The sequence below is a fragment of the Megalops cyprinoides genome, chromosome 1 (assembly GCF_013368585.1).
Source record: "Megalops cyprinoides isolate fMegCyp1 chromosome 1, fMegCyp1.pri, whole genome shotgun sequence".
NCBI classification, from domain to species: Eukaryota; Metazoa; Chordata; class Actinopteri; order Elopiformes; family Megalopidae; genus Megalops; species Megalops cyprinoides.
The window spans coordinates 61,316,902-61,337,476 of NC_050583.1; the positions used below are offsets into that span (position 1 = coordinate 61,316,902).

General features: G+C 46.3%; 1 protein-coding gene across 12 annotated transcripts in view; it reads left to right on the forward strand.

The window, feature by feature from the left end:
• The window catches only part of rims1b (regulating synaptic membrane exocytosis 1b), a 92,049-nt gene that overhangs the window by 16,198 nt on the left and 55,276 nt on the right, over positions 1–20,575 (forward strand). For 9 of the 12 annotated variants that reach the window (XM_036525080.1, XM_036524985.1, XM_036525019.1 and 6 more), the window contains exons 2-4: positions 13,389–13,602; positions 19,684–19,695; positions 20,462–20,482. In XM_036525080.1, coding sequence (XP_036380973.1) covers positions 13,389–13,602; positions 19,684–19,695; positions 20,462–20,482 — 247 coding nt within the window. Of the gene's footprint in view, positions 1–7,672; positions 7,916–13,388; positions 13,603–19,683; positions 19,696–20,461; positions 20,483–20,575 lie in introns of those variants that run through there. The other 3 variants (XM_036525054.1, XM_036525063.1, XM_036525001.1) reach the window with 3 other exon arrangements.

Sequence of the window (20,575 nt, forward strand, 5' to 3'; positions counted from 1 at the left end):
AGAATCACAGGAGCTTAGAGCCCCTCCCTGCATTGGCCTCCCTGGGATATTTGCAGCGTAGCCCCACCTGGCGAGCAAAACGAGAAGGCTGTGGGACTGTCAGAGAGTATTCAGGACTGAGGGGAGGAGTGGGTGTGTCCGGCAGGAGGGCCTCGTGTCCCCACCCGAGCACATCTCCCTGCCAGTGTGTGACCAGTGGAGTGTGTGACACCCACGTGGCGGTTTCCGTGGCGATGTGCCTGTGACAGCGTGCTCACTGCTCATAGGGCTTTCGCTCTCCCTGACTTTCTCGGCCTTCCCTCCCTCTCGCTTCCCTCAGTCCTCCTTCTCTATCTCTCCATTTGACCTCCCCCTTTACCCACGTCTGCTGCCTCATCCCACCTTCCTGCTGTTTGCGCCCTCACCCCCCCCCTTTCTCCCCTGCCTCCCCCTTTCTTTATCACAGCCTCTGTTTCTCCATCTTTTTTCGTCTACTCCTCCCCTTCTGAGGGCCTCTGTGAAGATTCGTCTGTGTGCGCAGCCCAAACATTTTTCCTCCTTTGTTTTGAAGCTGATTTCATTTCATGCCATTCACTATGGACTTCATTTTTAAAGTAATATATTGTGTAGTTATTTCTCTCTCTGATGATATATTTGAGGCCATTTATTCTGCCAGAACTAATCTCCAGTGAAACAACAGAGGCACTCCTCCGCACCTCATGCACACTGTTTCTCTATAACACTTCAGTTTAGATATCCAATAAAAAATGTTATTAACGCTATTATTAACACCCATACTTTGCGAGTGGGAAAAAAAATGAATACTCACGCTATGAAGATAAATAGTAAGTGTTATTTTTCAGCTTTTATGAAATCCACATATATCACACTTATCATTGTCGAATGATCTCTAACACTGTTTACAATGGCTTCAGTGTCAGTTTTTTTACAAGATATTGTACTTTCTTAGTGAACTTGCTGACAGTCCATTGATTGATTTAATGATTAGATTAACATATTCAGAGAGCATGAATAGAATAGAACCGGACTGGGTTGGAGTGGATATTAAAGCGTGACTTTATTTATCCGCAGGGCTGTTGACGTGTCCGACTCATTGATTCCACATGGAGTGCGTAAGAGCTCTGATTGTTTCCGGTTCCCGCTTTGCAACAGCTCTGGAGGAAATGGGGCAGTGTGGCCTCCCAGACTGTCCTAGCGCAAACAACAAGAAACCGCTGCTGGACTGAGAGGGAAGGATAGGAACGGACATGAATCGAGGCAGGGCAGGACCGAGCCAATTAAAACGTGTGAATAAGTGCTAGTGATGCAGAAAGACTAATGGCTGCCATAATACGGCGGAGTGTGTGAGGTCAGATGCTTTTATTGTGTGGGAGTTACAGGATCCAGGCCCTTGGGGGCAGGAAGCTGTGGGTGTTGATGGAGGTGGGGGGGGGGGGGGTGTTAGGGATTGCATGTGCACCGCAGACACTGTAGAGAGGGGATCTATCCTGAAATCCTTCTGCACCAAATACAGTGGGTCCGAAACACGTGCCCTCGTCTGCACCGACCCGTTACGAAAAACTCTGGAAAAGCCTGGAGAACGTTCAAGGGAGACCTGCCGGATAAAACAGGCGCTGAAGCGCAGAGGTTATAAATACATAAACACACACACTGGCGAAGGAATGAAAGTGAGCCGGCAGCCTTGGCTGCGCGGATTCGAGGTGGGCATTTGATTTCTTGAGCAGCGCTGGATCCCAGCCTCCGAGCTGCACCGTTCCTCCCCGAGGCTCTCTCTGACTCTTTGTTCACTCCACTCCTACAGCGCCCGCCGCTTCTCGCACCGCTTTTCAGGTGTATTTATAGATTGGTTCGGATGCGTTTTCTCTCCTCCGGTTCTGAAGGCCCACACTCCCCTTCCCAGTCTCCATCTCCGCGAGGCACTTGGGGGCATTAGCGAAAGTGGAAGGTGACTGGTGTGCGTGCTGCGGGAGAGGGAGCCGCTCCAGTGGGAGAGGGCGCGCGTGCACTCCGCGCCGAGGGACTGTCTGTGCTCCGATTGGGTGTGGGGGGTGACCGTGCAGATCGGACGGGTGTCTGTGATGAGAGAGAGTCTGTGAGGGAATTTTTGAAGGGCGGGCGCTGGAGGTCAGTTGCGTGTTAGAAACGAGGTCTGCGAAACCGTGTCCTCCCCGTGACAAACGCCTGAGTGTAGATGTGTGTCTGTGAGAAACTGTGTCTGTGGTGAGCTGTGCACTTATCCACATGAGAGATTGTAGGAGGACAGTGTCGGCGATGAGTTGTGTGGGAGACAATCTGTGATAAGATGTGCAATTAGCCGTGTGAGAGACTGTAGGAGAACTGTGTCAGGAGTTGTGCAGAAGACCATCAGTGATGAATGTTCAATTAGCCATGTGAGAAATTGTAGGAGTGATGAGCAGTGGTAGTGATGGGCCGTGTGAGAGACTGTGATTAGCTGTAACAGAAAAATGTCACTGATTAGCAGTAAGAGAGATGAGTGTGACAAGTTACAGAGGAACAACCCCAGTGATATGTTGAGTAAAAGACTGCCTGTGACTAGCTGAAGTAAGATGATGTTAGCGGTGGCGTTGTAGGAGAAAAGAGTCAGCGATAAGCTGTGCAAAAGACTGTGATTAGCTGAAGTTGAACGGTGTCAGTGATGTGTTGTGGCAGAGCAGTGTGAGTGGTAATTTGTGTAAAAGACTGTCTGTGATGAGGTGTAGGTGAACAAACTCAGTGATGATCTGTGCTGAAACTTTCCATGATGTGCTACAGTGGAAGGGTGTTGTCTCTGGTCTGAGGGCCTCCAGCCGCAATGCACAGCCATATGGAGAGCTCTGTTTGGGGAGCTCCACATCCCCTTGGTACAGCCATTGGCGGTTCATCAGTCTAGTGGCTTGGGTGCATTTTCCATCTGTCTTTCTCTCTATGTAATCGGTACAGAGAACGAGCCGCACTATAGAAATAAACACCCCAAATGTAAAGGAATCTCATGTTGGGCGATCCTTTTGTTTCAAGTGTTAAATAGGCGGGTCTGATGAACGCAAGTGGAGTCGATTTAGCGAGGAGCGCCCTACGTAAGGAAAGTAGGTGAACGCACCAGTCTGGAACTGAGAGCTATAAAGGGGCAAGCAATGTGATCCATCGCTGTCGACAGAGCAGTGTGGGTACTCCGCCGCTGAGATGGTCTCCAGTCTCTGGTAAGAAGTGGACTCCCAGCTCTCTTCCTTCAGCCCACGCATCACTCCTCCCTGATTTCAAGCCCATCTTCATTCATTATTCAGGGCCTGCTGTCTAATCTGCCACAGAATTGCAGCACAGAGGGTTTCTGGGAAATGTTATCATCTTGATGTACACGTAGCTGTAGTTTGTCAGGTTTATCCGCGAGCCCTGGATGACACAGTGAGAGAGTCTCATCAGACGTCTAAGGAGCTGATCTTCACCTTTGTATAAACTGGCACAGCGTGTTGTCTCTGTACTTCGCTGATAAGCCAAAGACATTATTTGATACTAAAATCAATACAGTCTTCTGTACACCAAACAAAACCTGAGTCTATTTTGGTTTGAGTCTATTTCTGATTTGACAAAGGCTCTGGCAAAAATCTTTTATTTATTTCTTTATTTCTTGCTGCTGCTGGAGGATGCATAGGATGTAAACAGCGATAAAGTTACTGCGGTTTTCAAATGAAATCCATTTTGTTCCTGAAAAGCATTAAATCTATTTATCTGCTTGCCTGTCCGTTGGCTGGCCCGCCCGTTCATGCTGCGCCCTCCTGGCCGGTCAGCGGCACACCGTTCGGAGCTCTTTTCGCAGGTCACCAGTGGCTCAGACACATAAAGGGATTAGAGGCTCCGGTCTTGCTGCTTTTCCGTAACGTTGCCCGACAGCGAGTGTCTTTTCCGCGAATCAGCTGATGAGACGGAAATAGTGCTCCCTCCTGGCGATGTATTCATAGCGTCGCTAATTAACAGCGCGTAGTGCGCGGCGGGGCGGGGACGGTGCGAACGGAGCCACGGTGACACGGGAGGGAGCTGGAGACGGGGCCCTCGGGCGACGGCGTGCACACCTCGGACGTCCACCTGGTCCGACAGGGGTTTTCCGACGTCTGGGGCAAGGTCCTCCATGGCTGAGCACGGGGGACGCCCTCGGGCTGCCCCTTCCGGAACAATCATCATAAAGGAAATGTTCCACATGAACATCTAATTGGAGCTTGAAATTGATTTCATGACTTCTTGGAAAAGTCAACAAGTATATGAACATTGATCCTTGGGAAAGGTTTCCGTTGGACATGCTGAGCTCACATGCGCAGATTTATGAAAGCTTGATACGGTCAACCTTGTGTTCCTGGGGTTCGATTTTCTTACAGAAAAGGACTTACAGTCGGGACTGGGGTGGTGGTGTTCAAGCGTGTCTCGTGTTCTGGAATCATGATTGGCAGGTTTGCAGTCATGACACGCAGCCTGGTTTGCTCTGAAGACGCAGCTCGATGCAGAAAGCCGTCCCCGGCATCAAACCCAGTCCCCGCTCAGGGAGAGGGATTTTTCAGTGGCGCGCACTGCCATCTCGCGTGATGCTCCATTTACAAGAGGAAAGAGGCAGGGAGCTCCAGAGAGAGACCCGGGGGATGTGGGGGGGGTGCAGGATCCTGATCTGCACGTCAGGTGTCAGCCAGCAATGCCTTCCCTTGAGCGCAGGCCCAGGAAGGGGAACGCGGCAGCCGTGATCCCCAGACAGCGGCGCGGAGTCTGGCATAATGAGGGCATCTCTTTGTATTCACCGTCTTCCCCGCCTCTCCTGCGGGAGGGCTGCGGGTGTCACGTGACGTACTTAGTGCCCGAGTCAAGAAAAGGAAAATGCAAAGAGCTTCCGGGGATTTCAGCTGAGGAACATCTTAATAAGGTATTCCCCTCTGGGTTTCAGGAGGTTTTAGTAAGACGGGGTCTTACATCCATGAGGAGAATGAACACGACAAAGGAAAGCTGGGCCACACATCCGAATCACATCAGTTTAGAGACTGTACGGCTCTAACTCTCTGTGATGTAAAAGCAAAGCAGCACATTCTTCTCCCAAATGTTATTTCAATACTCAATATTACAGCAGGCGCTATTCTCTTCATAACAGGTTTTCAGCAAATGCATCCAGGTAACTGGCAGTGCTTGACGTTGGAAAGGGTTCCGGCTTTTCCCCATATGACGTGTTTTTTCTCACGCTGCCTGGAAACTAGGAGGAACACAACCCAATTTTGTGATCTCATGGGGGTTTGAAGTTGATTCGGGCCGAGTGAAATTTGGGACGCTGAAAGAGGCTTCGAAAGAGGAAAAACTCGCTCTCAGTTAGCCGCTCTCTCTCCCGGAGACGGTGAGTGAAACGAGGCCACTCCATGTGAGCGGCGCTGCTCCGCCCCACCTTGCTCTGTGATGTGATCTTGTTTGCTGATTCAAAGAGGAGGTAAAGTATTATCAGGGCAGGGGCACAGAACGAGAGAGAGAGAGAGAGAGAGAAAGACACTAGGCCGCCGTGCTAACCCCCTCGTGCCGGACCGAGTGGTGCGAGCGCAGCAGGGTGTGACAGCCTGTGATCACCGCGAGGTGACAGGGTGAGAGGGAGGACGAGGGAGAGAGGCGACGAGAGAGAGGGAAGGAGGAAGACAGAGATTCCCTCTGTCAAAAAAAGAGAGAGCTCATAAGAGGAGGCTACACGTTACCTGTATTCTCAGTTTAGCGGCGTTGATGCCTTCCTTCAAGAAAGCACTGTTTTTACACTCGTCATATTTTTGTGAACATGCTTGAGCAACAATTATGTTTTATTCATTCAAAGTAAGCGCGTACGGCAGATAGAATCATCGGCGAAACGAAGCGAACGAGAACGTGAATGAGGGAGCGTAACAGAGAGAACGGAGTGAACGAGAACCGGGAGAGAGCGACGGAACGCGCGAGATGGAGGCGCGGCCGTCCTCCGCCACACTTCCTGTCCGCGCAGGGAGAGGCGAGGAAGCGCAGCCAGGGCGACGTAAGTTCCGGCTGGGAGGAACAGAAGATTGGGGGGGGGTGGGGGGCGGGGGCAGGGGGGGAGGTGTGGGCAGGGTCTGCCAGCAATGAAGTGGCCAAGAGCAGCTCAGCTTTCAATGTGCTGCTGGTGCCATATGCTGCCACACAGCATGAGCGGAGACACAGGCCCCCAGCCGAAGTGCTTATGTAAGCAGAAGGAGAAACGAGAGGGAGCCAAGCCAAACGAGGGCCGGGTCTGGCTTGGGGGAGCTGGGGCTGGGCTCCTGCTCTCGGGAGCTGGGCTCTCTGGGCCTTGCTGCCCGCTCCACGGCCCAGACAGCCGCACGGTCTCACTCTCTGACGCAGAGAGGGGAAAGGTGCTCTGAGACCGACACCGTTCCCCACAGTTAAACGCAGGTGCGGACAGGCTGTTGGACTGGCGGCATGCAGTCAATGAACACAACGTGGTGCGCAATGCACAGTGAGCGCAATATGGCCAGCACTGCCGCAGAAAACGAGAGGCGTAGCGCGTCTGTCGCGAAACATTTTTGAGTTCTTCCCGGATTTTTCCAGGGTGAGCTTATCTTCATGACATTGGCATTTCGGGTGAGATGTTTTTCCGAAAAGCATTTGGAAGCAATGACAAACTGACCCAGGGATGGGATCGACCGGGTTTTATTCAATTGCTATCAGTTTGCACTAAATTCTTACTATTAAATGAACGGGCAAGTCTAATTACTCCTAGTCTAATTCATGTTTTACTTATAGTTTCACGATGAACATAAATTGTCATTTACAATCAGCCTTGGATCATATCAGAATTCTGTGACTGTATTTTGGTTATTTATAGTTCCATTTTCTATAATCCATTCGCTGCTGGGGCGCAGATACGTGGAGGAACGGGGGTAGTAGGGTGCTGGCAGGCTTGTGTTTCCGTCACGACCTGGGCTCGGGCCTGCCATTTCAGACACCTGTCCCCGTGGTCTGTGTTATTTGAGTGCCAGCGCCCCCTGTGGCCGGGCCAGCAGTGCGCAGCAGGGTCAGGACCTTTTCCTCGCCGCAGTCGAAAGCAGGTCTGCTGCGGGTGAGCGTGGGGGATGGATGGAGCGCTGGAGCTCATGTTAACTCCTGACCATCATGGCAACATCGTTAGTGCAAGATCAAAGAGCAGCTTTACCCCCTAATTTCTGATCGAGGATGTTGCTGAACTGTTCAGGCGGGAAGGTAAATGTGAAACAGTATAGCTATGGTTCTGTGAGACTCTGAGACAGAGAAGGGACAGTTACGGTATTTACCCTCTAGGTTCTGTGGCTATAGAAGTAAATGAGACACACTACATTTTCCTCATTCAGTAAATTCACCCCCTTTCCAAACAAAAGTAAGCCCAAAAAGAAATACATTTTTTTTCCAGCAAAAATATGTTGCTGAAAAAAGCCAAAGACTCTTCTTTTGTCAAAACACAAAGACCATAGCATTTAGTTTTCAACTGGCTAGTTTTCTCTATGACTGTCTTGTGTTTGGGTAATTAACTCTCTCTTTTTTTCAAAAATGTGACATAAAAATATTGAAAAAGTAGTTGGCTAAACCGCACAAGAATGCTGTCACCGATGAAGTAGTCTCCAACGTCATCTCCATCAGTGCTGCTGTCACCAATGAGTCCTTGCGACGTCGTAATCTCTGAATTCACCTCATTCGCCAAGATTTTCCCAAGTAGACACAGTGTTCCAGCTTCCCTGGGCCGCAGTCTGCTGTCCATCCACGCATCATGCGGACCGCTAGCAGAAATCGTGGCAAACAAGCATTTGCCTTGTGGACTGCCACAAAGGGCTTGGACACGACGCTCATTATGTTTTGGATTTTGGTTTTATCTGCAAGCCAAGGGCGCTGACGACAGAAAACAGCAGGTCATGGCCACGTTTCTGCAGTCCAGGTAATTTCTCATGCTTTCTTAGTATCTGTTAGTTTAGTTTATACATCAGCAGGTGCTTTGTTTCTACATTGACTGTCAGACTGATGTAGATGATTTTTCAGCGTTCTGAGAGGGAGCGCATTAATATGGCATACCTCTTTTGTGCTAGCGTGCAGAGCTGTGTACAGCATTGTGCAAGACGCTGTGAGGTGAGATTTTTCTCACCATAGAGCAAAGATCCAAGGTCCATTCCATCATATCCTTACATATTATGACACAAATTGAACGTGGGCGATTGAGGTGTCTGAGAAGCAGATGCTATGAATGTTATTTTTGGGGAGGGAGATATGAAGGAAAGAAATTTGTAGACGTGTGAATGCAGAGAGGGAGAGAAAGAGACATTCCAGATTACACTTGCCTCGAGCAGTCAACAGAAAAATTTCAAGAGGATTCCTTCTCACGGGGTTCGTCATGGGACTTGCAACGTATGGCATGGCTTTGCCTTCCCTACGTTGATTTCCTTCGTCAGCTTCTGCATCCCGCTATGCTGCTTGATATTTTTTTTAGTTCTCCGGTGACACCTTTCAAACACTGGCGTTCGTTTAGGTTTTACACTGCACCCCATGTGTCAACCGTATTTTCATCACATGAGGTTATTGTTGAAAAGCGATCCTTTTTTTGTATTGAGCTTGAAGCAGTTGTCACTGTTCCCTTCCCCGTTTTTTGTCTGTTCCCTTTGCTTTTATGACTAGATAAGGGTCAGACGCGAAAAGGTGAGTCACGGAACTCGGGAACTGCGTCATGGAAAAACGAAGCACACACAAGCGCGTGCTATCTCTTCTGTGTACACTGCGTGAATTTATAAAGAGTACATCATTACGGTGCTATCGTTAAGGCAATAAACACAAGCAGGAGACACATACAGTAAGCAGCTCATACGGCATTCATAAAACAAAGAGATTTAAAAGCAGAGGTATTCTGAGGCAAATATTGAAAGTGTATTGAGACCGTCGTCCCGGTATCAGAGGTCAAAGGGATTCCTACACTGACTTGCTAATCAGTGACTTTGCTGTGATTTAGGAGGGGCTCTGTTGGGTTTTATACCCACTTGCAGTTTAATCATATCAAATACAGCTTTTCGCAATCGCTTCCCCTTTGCACACACCCATTATGATATCTGATCCAGATACAGCTTCATTTTTTAACCTGAGTGTGTTAGTGTGTACAGGCAGACAGGTAGCAAGGATGTCTGAGAATACACACAGGTGAACTGTGCAAGGATGTGATGTAAAATGAAAGCTGAATCCACAAATGAGTGTTGCTTTAGCAACCACTAAATAATGAATATATTATACTTAATAATCCCTCTGCGCAAATATGGTATTATTTAAGAAGGGTAATAAATTGCGCACTCCTAACACCTCCGAGTGTGTGCCAACGCGGAGTCATAGCGAAACCGACTACTTAATGTTCTTTTCCCTCTGAAAGTTATGAGTGTATATGAAGCTTTTGTGGCATTGTGCCTGCGGAATTATGGTCCTTATGACTGTATGGCAGAGCCATTACATCTCATCGCTGGGCAGATTCAATTAGTATCTCAGGTCTCTCTGACCCTGTAACTCCAGCGGGCTGGAAGTAAACATGGATGCAGAGATGGGCTGAGGTTTGTTGCAGGTGTTTGACGGAGCAAAGGGAACTCTGAATGACACTGTGTTCTCAACTGTCACAATCATAAGACAGGCCTTCTTTACACCAAGTGTTATGGTTAGAATACAGTTTGCCTTTATAAGTAATTAATACAAGCTCAATGCAAGCTTCCGATTTTAAAAGTACAACACTTCTAAACGCCTTTTTCTGGTGATTGCAATGTGTCACAGCTGTTCAAGCTAGGGCTGCTCAATTATGGAAAAAATCATAATCACGATTATTTTGGTCAATGTTGAGATCAAGATTATTTAACATGATTGCTCATGGACTTTGGCAACATCATGCATTTATTGAACTTTATATTAAATAACGTGGCACAATAAATGTTTTATCTCGATTCTCTTTTTTTTCATAATCGTAATTGAAAATAAAATTCGATTGATCGCCCAGCCCTAGTTCAAGCACAAAAGAAATGAGCGCAGAGATGGTAGCAGTGGGTTTATGTAAGACTGTGTCCTCACCAATACCTGATGATTCCCCTTTCAGTGAGTCGTTATCTGTGAAAGGCTCATTAAGCAATGGAGGGAACAAAATGAAACGAGACGGCAATTAGTTGCTTGCTCTTAAGCTTAATTAAGAAAGAGCCTCAGACCTAGCGTCACGAGGAGCCAGTCACTGTGGGTAGGCAGAGGTGGAGAATCACAAGGTGCAGAATATGATGTAGAGGTTACAAAGCATGAGGGAGAACACAGCTGCTGATCCTCCAAAGCCTGGGCTCATTATTACCCTGATTAATGCCAGATTTGTGTTACAATCACATTGTATGTCCTGTTTCATCCACGCGATAAATGAAAGTTTTAGGGGGAAAATAAAACTAAACAAACAAAAGCAAAACGGATCAAGCGTACCAACACCAGGCACTGGATCAATGCGAACTCATATTCAGCTAGGTCGTATTAGCAGATATTACTGGCAATCTGCAGAACATGTCATGGCGCAAATGCGTTAGAGGACAATCGCCTCTGCTGGGGCTTGTGAATGCACTTTGTTTGATGTCACTTTCCCTTCCTGGAAACGATTCATGCATCCACACAGTCTTCCTGCAAGTGTACTTATATGTAAAACAGCTTCTAAGAACAGAATAATAAATAAAAATAACAGTGTACTGCAACCAATGTTCTACATGTACCCTCCTGTTACTTGTTCTAAAGCTACCCTCCTGTTACTTGGCTGCTGTGTCTGGTGTCAGGTGTCGATGGAACAACTTTGCTTAATGAACTATTTCCCCACTTTGAAGAGTCTTTTGGAGGCTCAGGTTGCCTCATGGATAATGTTCTGTTCTGATGGTTCCCGGAGAATTTGCCCATCTTGGATTAGCATGAATGATAATGCTTACTATGAAGAGGCCAACATAAGAACCACCTAATGTTTTTATAAGAACTATGTAACATCTTTATAGGCACTAGATAAACACTCTTAAATATGTGCATCAGCCATGACAGACTACCATGGGATCTGCTATATTGCCATTCTTGTCACAAATGACAGTGACATTCTTATGTGGCATATTGTTAAAAAGGCACACATGACATGGGTGGTGATATACATATCCCATGACAGGCTACGTTGGTTGGCATGAATGTTAATAAATGTAGTGAACATCAAACTGTTACGTACCTCTTATGAAAGCATTATGTAGCTCCTTTGTGGGACCATTCATATAGAGTGCTTTAAATGAATGGACCAGTGCCCCTACTCTCTGTCTCAGAAGCTATGCGGATTGCTTTCCTGAACTGTGGCTATAGTCTGACGTCTTTGACGCATGGACACAGTGTAGTGTAGTTCTGTCATATGCAACGTATGTGTTGGTGCCGGTAATGACTTATGCACACTCAGCAGAGGTAGCGTGTCCTGCCTGTCTCAGGAGATGGTCCTAGCAGCAAAATACATTTGGTTCCTGGCAGCTGTATGAATTTACAACCCTGTTGAGATGTAAACACCTGGGAGAGCTTTAAACGTTCCTGACGGATGTCATCTCTACACTCGCCAATAGGAAATTCACTCATGAAGTGTCACTGCAGATTATATCTGAGTTATTAACTGTTTTCTGTAAGTCTATGTACAGCGCATACACACGCATAGATACATTATGTTATATCTGTGGATGGCAAATTAATCTCAGCATATACTGGGTGTCTACATCGTCAGCTTGCGTCCTATCATGTGCCAGTCTGGCTGCTGCCAACAGAAGGCACAGTGTTTGGGAACCAGTCCCTTCAGAGATGAGTTGGAATGAAGGGATCTACTTCATCTCCACACCCACAGTGGTAATTAGGGCTGCTAGCTGCATACCTTCATTGTGAGAAACTTTATGCTAATGCAGTATTCCTTTGTGAATGTTTGGGAAAAAGATGGCACAGACACCGTGCCTCATTTGCATTTCACAAAAGGTTTATTTTGCCCCCACAAAAAGCAGGGTGTGTGTGTGTGTGTGGGGGGGGGGGGGGGGGGGGGGGGGGGGGGCTGCTGGTTGGGGGGCGGCAAAGTAAAGATACTGCTCACTTTTGTATAACCTTGTATTTTATTAATTCAGTACAGTGTTTCATCTGGTATTTTAATTGGTGTGCGTCTGCCTAAAACATCCTTCTGAATAAGACTGTAGACAGGAATTGAAGACATTCTCAGTCATCCTTGTTCCAGAGGCAAATTCTAATGAAGGGAGGGAATGATGGGAAAATATGTGAATGAGAGAAAATTCACTCCATTGTCCTCTTCATTCGCTGGTCATCGGGTCCAGTGTCGTCATCTTACGTCCCTTTGAAGAGCTGTCATGAGAATGCCAATAAATACTAAATAAGAATGCCAATAAATAAAGGCTGAGTTCCTTGGTGATGACCTGCATGGTCCTGTAACAATGTGTGTGGGACAATGTGGATGTGGCAGCATTCTTCTTGGGCTTTCTTTTGGTCAGTGCCGGACACTGTGTGGATGTACTAATGTAGTTACCTCACTCAGCTCCCTGTGAAACCTTTACCTTGTGGGACCTTTTTATTGTTTGAGAAGGTGTGTCACTGTGCATGGGAGAGAGATCACTGTTGTGGCACTGATGACAGTAAGTCCCCTTGGTGTAATTAGATTCTGTCCATCATACCCCAGCTCCTCCCCTTTGAAGCTTTGGGTGTAGAATGTGTCCAATTAATTCTGCAAGCTGACAAGGTGGTGCTTGTTTCACTAATGCACGCTGCCATTGAGCCAAACCTGAAACATAGAGGGGAGTTGTAACGTCAATAAAAGAGCGAATTAGACAGAATAATGAAAAGCATCTGTCTTGCTGCTGGTGGAAGATTCATTTGTCAATCTGAGGTTTGCTCCAACCTCAGGGGGACTTCCTGTGGTCAGTTCCATCACTCTCGGACACTGTCCAAGTTGGGCAGCGACAGGGTCTTTCTCTGGGCACACATACACATTGCCTTGAGACATACTGAGCCTGTATATATGCCCTATTGATTTCTCACTAGCCCATTGTGTCAAGAAAGCCTCCTCTCTTGGTTGCCAGGTGTCAAGTCACAAAACCTCTGGGCTGCACTGAAAAGCTGAAATCACTTGAAAGGTTCCAGAGTGTCGCTGAACAGTGTCACTATGTTAATTGTGTGGAGCTCGATACGTTTCTACACCCTAGGGTACAGCAATTATATATTGCTAGATTGATAAGGGGGCTTACATTTTTATTTCATGTTATGGTGAACTGGTGGGTATTGTAACAGGTCATAGTGGAAAATGGAATCTGTGGTTTTAGCTCGGGAGGTCTTGATGACTTATGGTCCACCCCTCTCCCCCTTGCCATCAGAAGACTGCACCAGCAGTTCGAGAGCTACAAGGAGCAGGTGCGTCGCATCGGCGCAGACACGCGACGACAGCAGGGCCAGCACAAGGACGACGCCCCCACCTGCGGGATCTGCCGCAAGACCAAGTTCGCCGACGGCTGCGGGCACCTCTGCTCCTACTGCCAGACCAAGTTCTGCGCCCGCTGTGGAGGGCGCGTCTCCCTGCGCTCCAACAACGTGAGACCCCCCCCCCCCCCCCCCCTCCCCGCCGCTGTCTCTCTGTCTGTCTTTGTCCGTCCATCTCCCTCATGTCCCCTTCCTTTCACATCCCCGTCCTGAAGTGTCAGACCCTCTGTCAGAGTTTTTTTTTTTTTGGACGCTGTCTTGCTGCTGTATGCCGTGTTGTGAAGTGTTCCGATGAAACCTGTTCGGTGGTGGAGTGGCCTCCTGAAAGCATGCATTGCAATTGCTCCTGTGCTCTTGGTCTGGCATGTTTTTCATACTCGTTCCTCATCTCATTACATTGCCTAGTGGCGCAACGGACACATTTATCCAAGACAATCAATGTAACGCCTGTGTAACATGCTATGCATTTACACAACTGTACATTTACTGAGACAGTTAAAGGTACAAAACCTGGACTACAACCACTGTGAACTCAGGTTCACAACTTTCACCAACCTCCCTAAACAGTCACCCTACTGTATGTAGTCCATTCACAAAAAAATAAAAAAAAGACATCACTATAGCCAGTATTAAGTTCCATGCCAATCCTACGAGAACCTTCAGATTCTTATCATCTATAATACATATCAGACTCTCTGTTCTGATTGTGCTCTAGATAATAGTGAAAACCTGGGTAAACTTAAAAATTGTGATAGCCAGGCATCATTGTGGATATGGAAGGAGACAGTCCAAAGAGGAAATATAATTTCAAAACATTTTACAAATTGCAACCAAATTTCATAGAAGCACCTTTAAAATCCTGGTTCTGGAAAATAGCAGCAATTGAAAACAAATTGTCCCTGCAAGTTATTTTTAGTTAACACTTAAATTACTATGGTCCTGCAATGCAAATCGATACAAGTGATCGGTAATTAGCTGCATGAGAGAAAACTGATAAAAGAATAAAACTGCGCTCTAAGAAACAAAGGTTCGTGAAAGATTATTTTCACAGAAATGCATTGCAAGATCTCACACTGAGAGCAAGAGGAAGCACATCATGCATGTGCGCAAACCATAAGCATAGGATATTTCAGCAAAATTTAGCAATGCTGCCAACACCTATGCAAGGAAGGAAAAGAAGAAGAAGAAAGACAGAATAAAAACAGAACCAGAAACAATGTGAGCGCTGCGACTGTGTCTCAAGAGCTTAATTAATTTGTATGACACCATACTGAGGAGAATATCAATGTATGTTTGTAGCTTTTATTTGTGTCTTAGCGGGGGTGTTTTCGAGGTTCCATCTGAATGCCTATGCCCCTAGAGTTTTGCAGCAGATTAGAAGGCAGGACTCCACCTCCAGGTGGGAGGTGTCATCCTGAAAGTAGGCATGTTATTGGCCAGCACTGAGCTTTAATCTCCTTTGAGATGGGTCAAGATGAGGTCATGGAGACTATAGGCTGCGTCGACCCCTATGGTCTGTACGTGCACGTATAGAAAACTAGAGATTTTCAGAATGAAAATAAGACTGATCTGTGCACTTTGGAACTGAGATGCGTAGCACATGTTTAGAATATTGCACCATATGTTGCTCTACTTTGGTGTTTTATTGGTCAACAATAAAAAAAAACAATAAACTACCAAATGAAGACATATTTTCTGGTTAATATCAGTAGAAACTCTAAGCATAACATACTCTAATATAATATAATGCAATATAACACATTGCAATATAATGTAATAGAGTAAAAAGATGAGCTCCTTTCTGGGTACTCACCAAATGTGATTATTTATTTATTCATAGTCTGACCTATCTACAATACTGTGCAGAATCCAATCAGGAAACAGTCAAACCTATATAACCTGCAACAAACAGCTACCTAAAAGACTTCCAGCCAATTTACCTACTTACTCCAGAAATTCTACTCTCATTACCATTAGTCCAATAAATTTAAATTATTTGCCAGTTGTCTGCCATCAGTATCAAAATGGCAGGCGAATGTGCTATAGGTCACAGTTCAATGGGTGAACCTATGTGTAGTTTGAAGTGGTGAGTCTTTAGAAGGTGATCCAAGGTGATGAGTGATTGCTGAGTGTCCAGACTGAGGCAACTACCTTATTGCACCACTGGCAGGCTAAGGCTAATGATAATCAGGTCCTCATTGCGGAGCTGCATACTGGGCGGAGACACTAAAGGTGGAAGAGCAGAGGGAACAAGAACAGGACAGACTGTTGGGAGAGATCAGAGAGCTGTAGTAAGTAGGGTCTGTGCAGTGGAGGGCCTGATATGCCAGCGCCAGTGTTCCCAAGGAGATGTAGGCTGTGATTGGCTAGCAGAGGGACACAAGGAGAGGCGTGGCCTGAGTGTAAATGACATAAGAAAAGCCCAGTCAGATTTCAGACTTCTGGGAAAGTTTGAGCGGTTGGAGGGAATTGTCGTGGTTTAGAGCCTAGACCATCATCAGAGTGCAGGTGATAGTGACAAGTGGACGGGTGTATGCTTCCATGAAAGACGTGTCACGTCTGCACGATGATGTTCAGGCAGAGGGAAAGTGCATTGTCAAACATTAAGCTGATGTGGTTAAATCAAGGTGGGAGGGAGATAGTTTCAGTTGGGAGGTGTAACATGCCCACCGTGGAGAGGATCAGTTTCAGTAGATGGGCTGTGATCCAGGAGGAGATGGAAGAAGGAAAGAGGTACAGAAAAGATGAAGAGGAGGTCAGGTATTGCGACTGGAAGCAGATTGGAGCAAACCAAGTTTGTTAACACTTATTGGGCATCAGAAACCAGGGCATGGAGGACAGGTCCCTTGTCTGAGGATGGAAATAGATTGGAAGTGATCAGGGGTGAATCATCAGAGGTTCCTCAGAGGTGTTTGCATTCAACCGTTAACCTCTCTGGCTCTTTTTCCAATGCCCAGCTAAGCACCCAGTCTTAAAGCTTGGCTTGTGGGTTTTTAAACAGGGCTCAGCCCCTAGCTTATAATGAAGGGTAGTCAAAATGTGTTTCTTATTTTCTCAGCAGTGTTGAGAAAAAATATTTTACTGGTGTTTATAAATAAAGTAATTGCTGTATATTGCGGTCAAAATGTATAAATAGCTGACAGAGCATGTAAAATGTAAATTTTTAAGCATTATAATCTACATTACCTACATTATCTACAGATCATTCTAAGTTCATTCTAATTCTGATCCAGACTATTTTCATATTGATGTTTCCTTGAACTAATGAACTGACAGTATTTACTACAGCTCATTTAACTGCTGCTAGCCACCATAGGAATGAAGATGTATCTGTTCTAAAGTGAGGACATGGAAGCTGGGTGAGGCTGACCTCAGAGAAGCTCTGATGAACACAGGAGTGGATCGGGAAAGGTTAATGAGGCATTAGCAGGAGGAGAGGACCGGGCCTGCTGCTAGGAGGCCAGCCGGATCTGGGTTCAGGGGCCCGCGTGGAAGCGCGGTGGGGCGGAGGGGGCGCCACAGGGAACCCCTCAAACGGTGACACCCTCCCAGAGCTCGATATTTAACGATCGCTCCCTTTTGAGCCAGCTGCCGCTGAACCTGGTGCCCTAATTAGCGTTGATTCATAACAATCCCGCAAAGTAGAGAGAACATAAAGGGAGGCCTTGAAGTGTGGATTAGCGAGGGGCATGAGGACGCCTCAGAGAAAGAAAGGCAACGTGGTGCTAATTAGCCAGAGTCACAGTTCAACCGCCCCCACCCCAACCCCTAAAAGGACGTCTCCTTTGAATACGAAGCACACGACCGACTGAGCCACGAGAGGCCACGGGCAGTGTTGTGCAGAGGGGCTGGTGGACGATCTGGTGCCTTCGTCCAGGCTGTGTTTTGGTGCACATCCTGTGAGAATGGACTGATGGTAGGGGGGAAAAAAAAGTCTATATTAAGCATCCTTACCCCGGGGTCCTGCTGAGAGCCCGCTGGCGGGGGAGCTGCTCCCTCCAGGGCGGCGTACCTGGCAGTGAGCTCACAGCCCTGGGCATGCTGATCGCCAAGCTGCCTCGGTTCCGCTGATCCCAGCTAGGCTCACTGCTGGGAAGAGAGGCACACAGGGAAGGACAGAACGCCCGGCCGTGCCATGAACCTAACTCCATAAATCACAGAGACATAATACCGCCACTACTAACTCTACTACTAATAATAACAATACTTTTGATGCTACTAATACTACGAATACTACTACTACTAATAATACCAATAGTAGTTTTTTTTATTTACTTAATTGATTTCAATTTATTTCTAATGTCTAAATTCATTGTAGTTATACAAGTAAGTTTTTGTAACAAAAATAACTTGAGTAATTACGGGAGGGGTTTTTGATTTAGAGTTCACTGAGATAGGGTTGTAGTTTGGATCAGGGTTAATTAGATAACAAGTTATTCCATAAATCATGAACTTCCCTATGCTTATTAGTCACTGTCAGACAATGTCTACCGACATAGTTGCTTATTATCTTATTATGGCGTAATTACACAGGTATAAGGAACATTTAATATAATGTAGGATCTCATCTGACCTATATTAATTTTGCATAATCGTTCCACCTCCTTCAGTTCTCTTGAAAAGTAAATGAATCATTTAAGCTTGTGGGGGCTGAGAAATCATGACTCATGAAAAAAAGAGGTTTTCCCAACTTAAAACCATTTGCTTGCAGGATTTATCCAGGGCAGCTAGCGAAGCATTCGGCATTAATTACAATAATAAATGAGGTATCAAACTAAATCTACTATACACAATTGCACTTGAATACAATTTAAAAATACAATATGCTCAAATGGAATTCCAATTAATCTGCAAGTCATTTAGAACAGTTAATTTGGAAAACGAGCCAAGGAACAATAGCTGCTAGGGGACAGATCATGGATTATTACAGGAGAACGCATACTGGTTATTAGGAAGACACGGGAGGCCCGTAAACTGAGGACATTAAATAATGTGTGGATGAGCAAAACTTAGGTTCTTAGATTGCGACGGATAGGCAGATATACTGTTCATTAATATGGAGAAAGGAAATAAGAGATAAGGCTAAATAAGTCTGGATTTGATAGGGAGTGGGGCTGGGTTCACTTGTTCCTGCCTACTATGCTTAGACCAGACTCCGCACGTACGTGTTTTGGATGAATTGTGTTATTCTCCGACAGTTGGTGAAATGTGTCTTGACTGTTTTCCATTCGAGTTGGAGGGGTCCTCCAGCAGCTCTGTTGGGGACCGTCAGCCGAGTGGAATAATTGGATTAGGAAGTGTGCGCTTTGTTTTATTATATAAATAATTGTTGTCCGTGTTCGCGGTGCGCCCGGTGCATTGTTCTCATGTCAATATTTCTTTCCGTCTGTGTTGATTTGTAGTTGTTAGTTTGTTCGCTTATTTATCTATAGAATTTCTGCGTGGTGCGTATTTTAAAGCCGCGCAAAGACCACCGCGCTCGCCGACAGGGCCGAAGACAAAGGGGCTGCCTGTGATGTAATTACTATTTATCGCCCTCCCCCCAACAATCCCCTGTATTCACCGCAGGGGTTGCGAAATGAAAGATATTCAGCGGAAACAAGACATTTACATTCACCCAGTAACAAATAATTAGCTGTTTCCCAAACCGAATATAAAAATGTGCCACACGGTAACATCCTGAAGGAGGCATCACACCAGCACAGGGAAATATGTTTTCAATAAAAGGGACGACCAGGTTTAAAATGTACAGTATATGCCTGAGGCTCAATCAGCAAGCAAGGTAAACCTCTTGCTTATGGGGTCATCAGGTCTTCTGAAATCAGACACAATATTCAAAGCAGACACCTAAAGTTAGCGGGCATTTTCCACATCTGTCTCTTTGTGTTCCCATCGCCTGACCGGCACTGTGTGGTAGTGGTGTTACTGGCATGAGGTCATTGGTACGTCGTCACGCATGTCCGCCATCGCTGACTCACCCCACCCTCACCGCCACCGTCACTGACACCATCACTGTGTCTGTCTCTGATGGATGAAATGGAAGATGGACACATGCTGTTGTCCACTATGCTATGCTATTAATTATTAACAGTTATCACTCCCTCCCCTTTGCCTTTTCTTTTTCTTTCTCTCTTTCTCTCTCTGTTCACTTGTTTCTCACTCCTCACCGCTTCCTGGACTGCATGGCACAAGGAGGACAAAGTGGTTAGCACCTTTTCAGTTTTCCTTTCATTACTGTCAGCCTTGTTGTTGCTTCTGGGGAATAATTAAAAAGATAGAAGATATGCATTGGCACCATGCAGTAACTACTGTGAAGGATCTTTTTATCCACATCCAGATTTTACCCAATAACTTGGGATTATTAGGGAGATAATGTGCCTTTCCTCAGACAGCATTTAAGCAGCATTCTCCCTTTGCTCGAGGAAGACAGGTCTGTGTGTGTCCATATGTTCCTTGTGTAAGTGTATATGTGTGTTTGTGTGTATGTCTGTGTTGTGGGTATGTGTCCGTTTGTGTGTGTGTGTGTTTGCGCATGTGTGCACATGCACGTGTGTTTGTATCTGTGTTGTGTTTATGTGTACATGTGTATGAGTCTGTGATGTGTATCCATGTCTGTGTTGTGCCCTGTGTGTACATGCACGTAGTCTTAGATGCGTGTTTGTGGCTGCCTCAAAAACCTGTACAATTTGACCATCTTTACTTTAATTACTACTTGTGCACATGTGGATAAAAAGAAATACATGGATGCTTTTAAATGATGTAATAGGATTAAAAATGGTTCACTATTGGAGTACAGCGGTTTTAACCATCCAGATATTGAAGTCTTCAGAGTGTCCATTTCCAAGGGCACATTGTTTGTGCTGGATCTGTTCTTAACCCTTATAGAGGCAGGAGTGTTGTAGCAAAGATGCCCGTGGGTGAGGCTTGACTCTAACACACAGTCCTTGCTTTGTCTTCTTCCCTTGCAAAGTGTCTCATAGTGAAGGACAGGGTAAGACTGCATGAATCGCGAGGCGTGCTCTCACCATAGTGCTGTCAGGGTGGAGGGGGGGAGGGGGACGCGGATGCCCCCCGCCCCACCCCC